General features: G+C 42.8%; 1 protein-coding gene across 1 annotated transcript in view; it reads left to right on the top strand.

Annotated features, from left to right (window-relative positions):
• The window catches only part of SCAPER (S-phase cyclin A associated protein in the ER), a 473,451-nt gene that overhangs the window by 458,817 nt on the left and 1,494 nt on the right, over nucleotides 1–13,140 (top strand). Inside the window, exons 30-31 of the mRNA XM_080809794.1 lie at nucleotides 8,036–8,227; nucleotides 11,005–11,056. Coding sequence (XP_080665920.1) covers nucleotides 8,036–8,227; nucleotides 11,005–11,056 — 244 coding nt within the window. The remainder of the gene's footprint in view (nucleotides 1–8,035; nucleotides 8,228–11,004; nucleotides 11,057–13,140) is intronic.

Raw genomic sequence — 13,140 nt, 5'->3', positions numbered from 1 at the left:
TTAGTCTTTGTGGGATGGCCATGTGTCATGCTCATCTTCACGTGGGCTGGCAGAGGTGTGCAAGAAGCTGGCTGGCAGCCAGACATGGGAAGGAACTCCAGCCCAGTGAGAGAAAGGCTCTGTGCCCAGGACGGGGTGGCCTCAGGACTCTCACAGCCCTGGGCAGGCCTGGGAGGTGAGAGGCCACCACTCAGTCAGAGGAGTTTTCCAGACCCAGCTCTACCAGTGACCGGCTGGGGGGCCTGGGGCAAGTCTCTCAAACTTTCTGAGTGTTAGATTTCTTCTTATAAAAGAGCAGAGTCATCCCTGTCTGCCCGCTTCAGAGAGTGTTCAGAGACTGAGACCATGTAGGTAAGGGGCTTTATAAACTCTTGAGTACTGGCTCTGCCCATGACAGGCTTTACATTGTGGTGAGTGTTGCTGAGCTTCTAGCAATGCAGTGTCCTAGAGGACTTTGGATTCCTTCACACCAAATGAGAGAACAGTGTCACTCATGACCCGCTTTGGTGGGGGGAGGGTTTGGATCTTTTCCAGACCCTTCTCTATGACCAGGCCAAGGAGAGCTGAATTGGTACTCAGGACCCTGAGGTTCCCAAGCCCAACTTCCTTCTAGGGTAGAAGATAGCTTGTCATAAAATTCATTCTTTAGGGAAGTCTTAGGAGTCAGTTCGGGCTGTAGTGTGTTTCTCACAGTTCTGGAGACTGGACGTCTGAAATCAGGGTGCCAGCCTGCTTGGGTTCTGAGGAGGGCCCTCTTCCAGGTTGCAGACAGCCAGCTTCTTGTATTCTCACAGGGCAAGAGCAGCCCTGAGAGCTCTCTGAGGTCTCCTCTATAAGGACACTAACCCCATTCATGAACGCTCCTTCGTTGTCATTTTCAGTCACCTCCCAAAGGCCCCACCTCCTGATGCCATCACACTGGGGGTTAGGATTTCAACGTGAGTGGAGGAGGGACATAAACATTCATTCTATAACAAGGGACAACATATGCAGATCTGCGGCAACATGACGTGAAGCCCATTGAAACCTCTGAGTCAGAAAATGGGCTCTGGGCCTAAGAAGAGATGTAGTAGGATTCTTCCCCAAGGCCAGGCGCAGATGAATTTGTTAACTAGGAACCCCCGTCACTTTGGTTCCTTCATTCCAGTAACTCCATGTGCCTAGCCCTCCAGGAGAGCAATGGAACACACAAGAGTGAAAGACACAGTCCTGGCCCTTTTGGAACTGGAAACGAAGCTATACACACTTACATTGTGATTGCTGCTGCCATGTTTTTGTGTTGAAAACGAAAGACTGTTGCTGGCTGTGCTGCCTGGGCAGACTTCCTGGGCTTAAGGATTTCCTTATGTGCTTCAAGGGAAACTCATCACGGGTCTGAATCAGGAGCCCACAACACAAGCCTATTAGCTTTAGCCCTTCCTGCTCTGTTTTCAGATTGACAAGTCTAGCACAACAGCCTCAAGACACACACACACACACACACACACACACACACACACAGAGTTAGCTAAGCCTCTCTTTCTCTGTACCACTCATCTCTGTTTCTTGGATCGTGCTTATGCTGGGATTTTCTTTTCAGAGCTGTCAGAATGCACTTCCTACCCCACCACCGCAAGATCCTGGCTGGCATCCCCAGCTCTGTTTGCAGAGCTCTGTCCTGTGCAGGTCAGGCCAGGGAGAGGCCGCGGCAGTGGCTTCCCAGGTAGCCTGAAGCTTTCCGACGAGTCCCCGCCAGAATGCAGGGCCTGCTGCTGCCAGACCCCCATTCTAATGTGTGGCCCTTATGGAGAGAGGAGAGTGGAATGATGGAAAGCACTCATTAGGTCTCATACTGGGAGGGGACTTCTGGTCCTACAAGTATATGGAAGCCAGATCCAGCAGGAGAAGACTTGGAGCAGCAGAACTGGTGAGCTAACCACTCACATTATAGTCAGAGATACTGTCTCACTTGCTCCTCGTCTAAACCCTGAAGGCTACCATTTATCTCTTTTTTTTTTTCTTTTAATTCCAGTGTAGTTAACAGACAGTGTTACATTAGTTTCAGGTGTCCAGTATAGCAATTCAACAGTTCTATACAGTCCTCAGTGCTCATGATGATAGGGGTACTCTTAATCCCCCCACCTAGTTCACCCATCCCCCCATCCACCTCCCCTCTGTGAACAATTTATCTGTTCTGTATAGTTGAGAGTCTGTTGTCTTTTCTTCTTTGCTCATTTGTTTTCTTTCTTAAATTCCACATATGACTATTTGTCTTTCTCTGACTTCTTTAATAATATTTTTTAAGGATATATTTATTTATTTGAGAGAGAGAACACGAGCAGGGTGGGGAAAGGTGCCCCTCTGACTGACTTCTTTCACTTAGCATTATACCCCTCTAGATTCATCCACATTGTTGCAAAAGGCAACATTTCATTTTTTTCATGGCGGAGTCATATTCCATTGTATATATCCACCACATCATCTTTACCCATTCATCAGTTGATGGACACGCAGGCTGCTTCCCTAAGTTGGCTATTGTAAATAATGCTGCAGTAAACATATGGGTGCATGTGTCTTTTTGAATTAGTGTTTTTGTCTTCTCTGGATAAATACCCACTAGTGGAATTCCTGGATCATATGGGAATTCTATTTAATATTTTGAGTTTTCCCCAGTGGCTGCACCAGTTTGCATTCCCACCAACACTGCAAGAGGATTCCCCTTTCTCCACATCCTTGCCCACACTTGTCATTTCTTGTGTTTTTGATTTTAGTCATTCTGAATGACACCTCACACCTCACAGGTGTGAGGTGATATTTCTTTATGGTTTTGATTTGCATTTCTCTGATGATGAGTGATGTGGAGCATCTTTTCCTGTGTCTGTTGGCCATTCAGATCTCTTCTTTGGAGAAATGTCTGTTCGTGTCATCTGTCCATTTTTAATTGGATTATTTGGGTTTTAGGTGTTGAGTTGTTTAAGTTTGGTTTTTTGTTTGGTTTGGTTTTCTTTTGTTTTTTTTGGAGAGAACATGTGTAGGAGTGGGAATGGGGGTGCAGCAGAGGAAGGGAGAGAGAGAGAGAGAGAGAGAGAGAGAGAGAGAGATTGAGAATCTTAAGCAGGCTTCATGCCCAGCCAGGATCCCAAAGCAGGACTCAGTCTCAGGACTCCTGAGATCATGACCTGAGCTGAAATCAAGAGTCAGACACTTAAGTGATTGAGCCACCCAGGTACCCCTATAAGCTCATTGTCCATTTTGGATACTAACCCCTTATGTCATGTGCATATTTCTGCTCCCATTCTGTAGGTTGTCTTTTAGTTTTGTTGATTGTTACCTTTGCTGTGCAGAATATCTATCCCTATTTTATAGAAAGGACCCTGAGGCTCAAATTGGTTAGCTGACCAGAGCTAACCTTAGGGCCCAGGGCTACCCAACAGCAAGCCCTCCTGAGCCTGTAGATTTGTGACTTATGGCCACTGAGAGACATTTGATTCCCCATCAACTCTGAAATATACCTGGTTAGCGAGGGTAGTCTTTCTTTCTTTTTTTTTTTTTTTTTAATTTTATTTATTTGACAAAGAGAGAGAGACAGCGAGAGAGGGAACACAAACAGGGAGAGTGGGAGAGGGAGAAGCAGGCTTCCCGCTGAGTAGGGAGCCCATTGGGGGGCTCCATCCAAGGACCCTGGGATCATGACCTGAGCTGAAGGCAGATACTTAACGACTGAAATATTGTGCTGGCCAGGAGCAGTTGAGGAATCAGCGCTGTGCTATGGGCTGAGTTGTGTCCCCCCAAATGCATATTTTGTCCCTTAACCCCCAATGTGACTGTACTTGGAGATGAATAAGGTCATAAGGTGGAGTCTTAATGAGATAGGATTGGTGGCCTTGTAAGACTAGGAAGAGAGCTCTCTCTTTCTGTGTACACTCACCGAGGCAAGGACTCATGGAGGTGTCGGTCTACACACCAAGAAGAGAGCACTCGTCAACCCTGATCTTAGACTTTCAGGCTCCAGAACTATAAGAAAATAAATTTCCGTTGTTTAAGCCATCCGGTCTATGGTATTTTGTTATGGCAGCCTGAACAGACTAAAGCAGGCTGGTATTTGTATCTGGGAGCTTCTCTCCACCTAAAATTCCTCCCCACCCATCTGCCCTGAGGTCCAACCCACCTTCTCAGTGCAGCCTTCCACATTTACCTAAAAGTAATCCTTCCCTCCCATGGGGTCCCCTAATCCTTTGTCCTTCCCTTCTGATGACCCAGTCTCCTTTGTATTAGTTGTCATTTGCGTACATACCTCTGCTCCCCGAGAGCTGAAGCATGGATTCTCTCTGTGTTCCTATAGCACTTGGCACAGGAGGCACTCAGTAAATGTCGGCTGAATTTAGAGCTCTCTCCCGGCTCTGTCGCTCACTGCACCAAGTTATACTTCACCTATACTCTCTACTTTGTGAACGCACAACGACTGGAGCTGGTGGGTGGCCAGAGGTTGGCAGATGAAGGAATCAGCACATCCAGTTAACTAGTGCAGATTCCTTTAAAAAAAAATTTTTTTTTTTTACTAGATTCCTTCTTAACACTAGCATTCAGATCCTCCCGGCCCTCCAGCAGGCTGTAGTACACATTGGCAGCATGTAAAGCCTTCTTAAAAGCCCCTTCTTCCCAGAACTCTTGATAGTTCCAAAACAAAGAGGGAGTGGGAGGTCCTCCCCCGCCCCCCCGCCATCATTCCCCCAAACCCCTGTCAATCATACTAAAGAAAAAAGTGGTGAATACCAGGACATTTGGGTAAGAGATGCCCTTCATTGATGGTGGAATTATGCCCACTGGCCTCTGCTGAGAAGACCAGAGGAGGGACCCATGGCGCTCATAGTCCTCTTTCTTGTGATCTAGTACAGGCAAATAGTTTCCGTATGATTTGTCTTAAATTCAAAGTGTAGGAATCTAGTTTTGAATGAAAAGGAATATATTTAAAGATCCAGCACCCTTGGTCATGTTCTCTTTCTTTATTTGGGCACTGGTGACACAGGTGTGTTCACTTTATAAAAATGGAGCTGTTTACTTAAGAGGTGCATGTATGTTATGCTTTGATGAAAAGTTTACTTTTGAAAAAATTCTCTACCTTGAAACCCAGAGAAACTGGACCATTTTCCCAGCGTTACACAACAAATTGGTGCCAGAAGTAAAGGCAAGAACCCAGGCCTCCCAGCTCTTTAGTTAGTACCTATTTGAAACTACGCCTAAGAGCAAGTGGAAAGTTCAATTTCAATTTCTTTTGATCTGAATGTTGCTGGAAATTCCCCTCATTTCCTTGGAGCCCTGCTGTGCATCTGAAAGTGGACATCATATTGAATAGGGGGTCTTCTCGTTATTATGGAGCCATCCCGGCCCCCTGCATGCTGTCTAACTGATGACTGTGACCCCCAAAGAAATCTATAGCCGGGCGCCTCCTTTCTCTCAGGGCAGTGGTCTGGAAAGGAGCTCTGTGGGAAGCCCCTTCGGGTGTATGTTGGCCTGTGTGCCCTGAAAGGAAGGGCAGGGGGCCTGGCCAGGCTCAGGGTAGAACTCACCTTAGGCCTTATCAGCAGCCACTGGTCTGAAGAAGGGTGACAGACTGATAATTACAGCTCCATCAGGAAGGCAGAGAGAGAAAACATCCTTGTAAATCTGAGATTTTTCTTAACTGTTTGCATTTCATTCATTTGCCAAGACTTTCATATTCCATGATGACTCTCTAAACCTTGGAAAGCTGGAGCAGCTCATGGTGACATTTGACCATGCCAAGGCCTGAGAGCGAGTGACTGGATGAAATAAACCTGAGCCCTGCCCTCAGCCCCTGATCTGCACCAAGCCTCTCAGGCAACTCTCTCCTGGCGCCGAAGGCCCTGCGCAGCAAGATCATGCTCTCTGCGCCCCAGCCTTGCTTCCCTGCCCCTGTGGGAAGTGATGAGCCTAATGACTACTCACCTGTGCTCACTGACAGCAAAATGCCACCCCTCTGTACCGGAATTACCCAGGAGTGGTCTTGCCCACCAGGTCTCAGTGCCCAAGTTTGGCCCCGCCCCGGACTTCCTAATCCTATCTTCCCACAGTGGCAGAAGTGTGGTTCAAAGGACAGTGCTGGCGAGATGTCCCGCTGCCTCACAGCCAAGCCAGGTTGTATGGCTCTTTACCCCCACCCCTTCCCCGGCAGACACCTTACCTATAACCTGATTAAGTTCTCTCCTGGGTGGTCCTGTGGGTAGAACACCCTACCCAAGGTGACCAAATTTCCTAACTCCGTTTGTGTCTTCTGCACTATAGGGACTTAAAAATAGTGGCCTCTGGTAGGTCATCTCATGAGACTGCTGGTGACCTCTGTAAACTCACTTCTTCAACAGGCAAGTGAGAGCCAGCTCCATTCCTGGAAGGAATTTCCAGGCCCCCGAGGGGCTTTGCTTTGGCCCATGAGGGTCAGGAGTCCAGGTGGAGGAAGTTCTCGTTAAGCTTGCACGTTCTGTGCTCATTTACCAGGAACCAGGAGCTGTCGTCTTTGAGTTAACATTGTGCCTGTGCCAGGCAGACTGGCTGGTTTAATATCTTTTCAATTAGTGAATCTTCCAATAATAGCATTTTAACAATGAAGTTCCAAAGAAAAAAACTTCTGCTTCATTTTTGGACAAAGGGGAAAAGAGACTTGTAATAATGGGATCATTATAAATTCTAAAGTGGTGGTCATTTGGCTGTGCTACAAAATTTGTAGCTAATAATTAAAATAAAACTTTAAGTAAATGCTTTATCAATAAAATAGATGATGGGACATATTTTTCTCAGCCAGTGGTCAGAAACCTAGCCCTGTGCTGAATTGTCACACTGTGAGTCTTTAAAATTCCTGCTGGATTTGAAGGTATTAACAGGTCCCTATCAACATTCTCTAAAGGTTTTTGATGTCATTTTAGCTATTGAACTAAAATATGTGAACTATTACTTTGTTGATTTTGTTCTTAAACCGAACTGCATTATCATCTGAGAGTGTGTTCTTAAAGTATTGTTAAAAGTACTTTGAAAACTTGTAAATCCCTGTAATTTATGTTTCTCCTGCCTCTGCTATTTTACTCTGTCTTTCTGGTTTTAATTTGAATGCAGTCCTGTCTGGGTGTGTACCTGTAAAATTATGTTTTTCCAAGTACAATTTACAGTCCTGACCTTAGATTTTACAGTGTTCCTAGCTTTCTATGAGCTTCCTCTTATACCAAGAAGTGGGCTTTGGGTCACCAAGCTCTTTCATATTTAGAACCGACTAATCAAGGTTACTTGAAACAGATCTGATTTTGACATTTCTTAGTTTATCATGGAGGCCTAGGAAGTAAATTAGGAGGGCTTCCCTGCAAGCCCATTAATTGCATTGCCCCATTTCTTAAAATGTACACAGTTGTAAACCTAGACTGCTTCAAGACAAGAGTCTCATTTATCTAAACAATTCTCCTTTTAGACTCAATGGCACTGATGGAAACACAGATAAGGAGTATGGATCAGAGGAAGGATCTTTTGGAGGCTGTGTTTGCTGAAACTTCCCACTCCCCTTACAGTCCCCTTTTCTTTGCAAGGGCTCATCTGCATACGGAATAGGTCTGTCTATTCCAGGAGCTAGGTTAGGGGAAGACTGCAGCGGGCAGAGGGGTGGGAGAGGGCATCTTCTGAGCGAGCTTTTGGCAGGTTTCAAGGAATAGGGCTGCTCTGCTTTAAGGGGGAGAAGGGGCAGGCGCTTTGTTAAAGTGGTGTGTATCCTGAATCCTTTTTGTAGGCACCCTCTCTCCTTGGCACCCATGCTCTTTACTGTGGAGTGTAAATGGCTGCAGAACTTTGGGAAGGAGATTTCTTTTCTTTCTGTTCCTTTCCAGTATCACTTAGGAATTCCGAGTCTCTCTCTTTTTTTTTTTTTTTTGTTCTTTTTCCTCTCCCTCTCTCCTTCCACTCTTTCTGCCTGTCCTCCATGTTTCTTACAGACACTGTTGGGGCTGCAGGAGGAAGGAGCAGGCACGGCTCTCTGGCAGTTGACCTAGGTTCCCTCCTGTTTCAGGTAATCGTACAGTCTGGCCGCCACCCCACGGTCCTGCAGAAGCTCTGCCAGCTGCCCTTCCAGTATTTCAGTGACCCACGGCTGATCAAAGTGCTGTTCCCTTCACTTATCGCTGCTTGTTACAACAACCGTCAGAACAAGATCATTCTGGAGCAAGAGATGAGCTGTGTTTTACTGGCCACGTTCATTCAGGTACCTTCTGTCTCCTGCCTGATCCCCTGGCTTTATGTGTAAGCTAATGCAGTGGAAAAGTAAAAGTGAACCAGCTGTTTATTCTTGCCATCCACAGTATCTTTTGAATTTTGCACGCATCTCTGTGCTTGAAAATTAATTTCTAAAATATGAGGGTAGTAAAACTGGGGTTGAGTGTTGTGTAACTTCTACTTGGAGGGTTTCAAGAAAAGGATATTTTTCCAGTTGATGAAATGGTAAAACCCACACTAAGGAAATGTTTTTAAAAAGATGGCCAGACTTCTTTAAGGCTTTAGCACTGACATGCATCTAGCTTTTAGCCTCGCTGCAGGGAATAGATAAGGATTATGGAAAAAAGATCAAGTAAAACTTCAATTGATTTGTAAGTTTTTAAATAAATATGATTCACATACACATCTGTGTATGTGTCATAAAATCTTGTTATATTGCTTTTTTTAAAGATCTAATGCTTGTAAGAATGGCCTTATATTTTTCTGATCCAGCTCAATCTATAGGACTGGAATCAGAATTAGCGCTGGAGCAAAGTATAGCAACGTTTCTGCCGCTAAATTAACTCAGTCAACTGACAATAGAAAATCAAGTTGGCTATTCTTTTTCCTGTCATTGTAGATCATTAATTGTTGAAAATCTTCCATTTTCTTTGAAATGTTCTACCATAAAAACCAGTGTGTTTTTGTTCCATGACGTACATGTGATTAACAGACAATGTTTTCTGTTTGTAATAATGAAACAGAAAGCAGAGCTCTGTATTAGTGTTGTCCCTTATTCTGGCTAATATGCATATATCATTGTTGAAAGGATGCAATCCTTCCTGGCTGGTTGGGATGGCTAAAGGGTCTAGCTTTCTTCACCTTAGATAGCAGTTAGGGGTTTACATTTTTTTTTTTAAGATTTTATTTATTTATTTGACAGTCAGAGATCACAACTAGGCAAAGAGGCAGGCAGAGAGAGAGGAGAAGGCAGGCTCTCCACGGAGCAGAGGGCCCGACGCGGGGCTCGATCCCAGGACCCCGGGATCATGACCCGAGCCGAAGGCAGAGGCCTTAACCCACTGAGCCACCCAGGCACCCCAGGGTTTACATTTTTTAAACTATCCTCTATCAGATGATCAATCAATAAATACAACTAGATCAATTGTGTTTAGAAATGTCTACTTTCAGCTTAGTTACTCTCTTTGAATCTGGGTTCTATTTTCTGAAAAAATTTTCAAAGATATTCAGATCCACAGGTAGGGTATGGATTTTTAAAACAAAACAAAAAAATCTTACGGTTAAATTAAAATCTTAATGAGGTCTTACGTAACCATCAATTCAACATTTAAGAATTCTCATATATTCTTAAAGCCTTATGGTTAAAAATTAAATAGAAAATACGATATAGAGGATTTTTAAGACTGATCTTAGAATTCTTTCTCTTATTCAACAGGTAATTCTTTCCCCCCACCGCCCCCCCCTTCCGGGGTACTGGGCACTGTTCTGGGCACTGGGAATAATCAATCAAAAATAAGCAATCAAAAAATACAGCAATACAAAAAAACCCATAAAAATCCCTGCCTTTATAGATCTTTCATTAAAGTTGGGGGAGTCAAACAAACAAACCAACAAAAAAATAAGTCAAACAAATAGCATGCCAGATGGTGTTAAGCACTGGAAAGAGGGGTAGGGACTGCCAGGGGGGTGATGAGCAGAGAGGCCTCAACCAAGACAGTGATATTTGAGCAAAGACAATCTTGCATCTATACCAGCTTAGTCCCTTACATTTCCAACTGCCTGGAAAACAATTTATAAAAGTACGAATGATATCAGACTCTAAAGTAAGGAACATATATATTACTTGTTTTCATCTCGTATCGATCTTAAAGTATTTCTCTCTCTTTTTTTTAAGATTTTATTTATTTATTTGACAGAGACATAGCAAGAGAGAGGGAACACAAGCAGGGGGAGTGGGAGAGGGAGAAGCAGGCTGCGGGGCTCAATCCCAGGACCCTGAGATCATAACCTGAGCCAAAGGCAGATGCTTAACGACTAACCCACACAGGAACCCCATCTTAAAGTATTTCTAAGACACAGTTAAACGTAATTTAATGTAACACATTTAACATACGTTTGGACACACACATTTTGTAAATGGTACAGAAATTTCTTATTTGGGATAGCATCTTAGGTTAGTGAAATTGAATCAGGTCTTCTTTTCTATAATTATTATCAGGAGAATGAATATATATTAGATTTGAGTTTATAGAATGGTTCTTTGAGGTCCCCATGTGTTAGAGTATTAATAGTCACTAGAAAATGATACTAAAAATAGGAGCTGGTGGTTTGTCATAGACTTATGAAAATTTACATATTATGTACGATATTTTTGACTTTCCCTCTAAATGTGAAATTACTAGACTTTAAAGATTTAGATGTAGAATGTATAAGGCCTTTTAGAATCATGCTTTTTTAAAAAGTGTTAAAAACCTGTCAATATTTTAGGAAGGCCCAAAGCCTTCAGTTTGTTAGCTGAAAGAAAGTTATAGTTTCTACAACAGACAGCAGCATAGCCACTACTGATCCATAGCAAGATGTAAGTCATCACTAGTTGATTTAAATTAAGAGAACCTGAACATCAACTTCGTAAGCTTTTATATTTGGGCTCCAGAGTATTCATGCTAAGATGGTTCTCTCAGAATTCAGAAGCACATCTGAAGCTGCCCTCAGCGGAATTCTCTGTGTCGAGCTTTGGTATAAAAACACTTTTCTTGTCTCATACAGGATTTTGAACAGACATCAGGTCAGGCAGATAACCAGTCTCATCAGCCCAAAGGTACGTCTTTATTGAAATGAAATTGTCGTGTGTTTGTTAGCCGAGCAGACATGTTTCTAACTCCACCCTCTGGAACTGTTACAGGAATCAATTTATTACATTACCTAAAACATTTGAGATCTGGATATCAAGTATATTTCAATGAGTAAAGAAACAGACTTTGTCATCAACATGAATGTGTCAGAACATGCAGAGAAATCTATAGAAGTAAAAATCTATGGAAGTAAAAGAAAAGCACAAAACATCTTTCTGTAATTTATATTCACCTCATGCAAGATATAATAAATGGTGACTAATTACTAAAGAGCCGCTTCATAATACAGAGACAAGCAGATCATTAATATTCACCTACATTCCTCACATAAATGCTAAAATCACATGGGTTTGGTTCCCTATGTTCAGAATAAAATTATTAATGATAATAGCCCATATTTTCCCCCTAATTTTTTTATTGAGAATATAAAGTGTAAAATTGTTTTGCCTGGAGAAAAAGCCATCAGATTAGCAAGAGTTCAGAGGCCAAAAGATTTATAAGCTTTTTTTTTTTCTGTAGTGTTCCTGATGAGGTGTTTCCTATGATCAGAGCGAGAGATGTAGAATCTTAAAGTGCATTTTTTCTTTTTTAAATATTCTATTCACACTGTAATTGAGAAGTACAAGTTGCTCTTTGTCTGTCAGGACAGCATCTCTGATTAATGAGACCCTAATACAGATTTTCCCCAATTCTTCCATTAGCGTGATAGGCTTTAAAGTGGCCAGAGGCCCACTTCCAGCAGGACCCTCTAGGGCGCCCACAAAGTAGCTCCTACTTGGGGGGGTGAGGAGTCACGTTGGACACACACACACACACACACACACACACACACATGCACCAGTTGTCTATGGGGGCAGGTGTTGAAAAGAATATAAAGCTGTAAAAATATCATGAAAAAAAAAAGTCATGTTTTATTGATTCAGGTATTCAGAGCAGTAAACAGAAAGCTATGCCCCTTTTCAGAAATTCCAGTCAACATCATAGTCAGTACCATTTGTCTAAGCCAGAATTAGTGTGCAAGTTCAGGTCTGCCCTGACTCACTCACAGCCTCTTTTATAAGCTACTAGAGGCTACATGGGAGAAATCAGTATAATTTGTTACCATTTCTTATAAAGCAATGTCTTAAATCTTGAATATATAAAAATATCTTTAAAAATCCTTTAATGTATTTATTTTCAATTGTACAGCATTTTTTTTTTCGCCAGTAAGAAGTATAGACATTCTTTTTTCCTCCTTTCTCCAGGCTGTAAGGATGAGTCACCATTTGCTCCATATCTGGCAGGCAGAGTCCTAAGAGCCGCCTCTGTCTGCGCGGTGGGTTGAAGCCTGTGGGAGTCTCAACTGACTTTCTTTTCCCAGGGCCCATCCTCTCTGACGCCCATGCTTCCCCCAATTGCTATGGGCTTAACCCACAATACAGCAAATGGGGCCTTGTTCTCAGCATTTGTCAGAAAGAGTCATCATTATATTGGTGACAGCTCCTGATATGCTTACTTGGTTTAAAAGAAATGATTATGCCACACTAAGTGCCAGTCTGCACTTTGGATGTCTGTTCCCCTTTTGCTTAGATTTAGTCCCCATAAAATGTTTCAAGGCATTTTGAGTTCATCGCCCAGGGAAGCTCCGCATTGTAAGTGTAAAGCAGCTCCTCGTAGCACCACATTCTTAATCGCTAAAGAATTCTGGTGTTCCAGTCTCGCTGCTTGATCACTCTCCAGCTACGAAGATTGTTTTCTTTGCCCACATCAATAACCAATAAAGTTCTTACTCATCCCCTCTGCTTTGTTAGATGACTGAATTTGAGCTTTTTAAAAGTCATGCTTAAAATATTTTAAATTAGACTATTTTAGAAGATAAACATCAAGTTTACATAGATTTACCTTTTCAAGTCTATCTTAAGAATGGAATATCTATCCAAAAAAAAAAAAAAAGAATGGAATATCTATCATTTTATTTTGTTCACCATACTTACTTTCCCCTGTTTTCTTATTCTGGAGTCCAAAAACAATCTTTTATAATGTTTTACAGAGGGGGCTAATGTTTGAATAT

The sequence above is a fragment of the Martes martes genome (assembly GCF_963455335.1).
Source record: "Martes martes genome assembly, chromosome: 7".
NCBI lineage: Eukaryota > Metazoa > Chordata > Mammalia > Carnivora > Mustelidae > Martes > Martes martes.
Note: the sequence above shows the minus strand (reverse complement) of the source record. Positions and strands in the feature narration are given on the sequence as shown.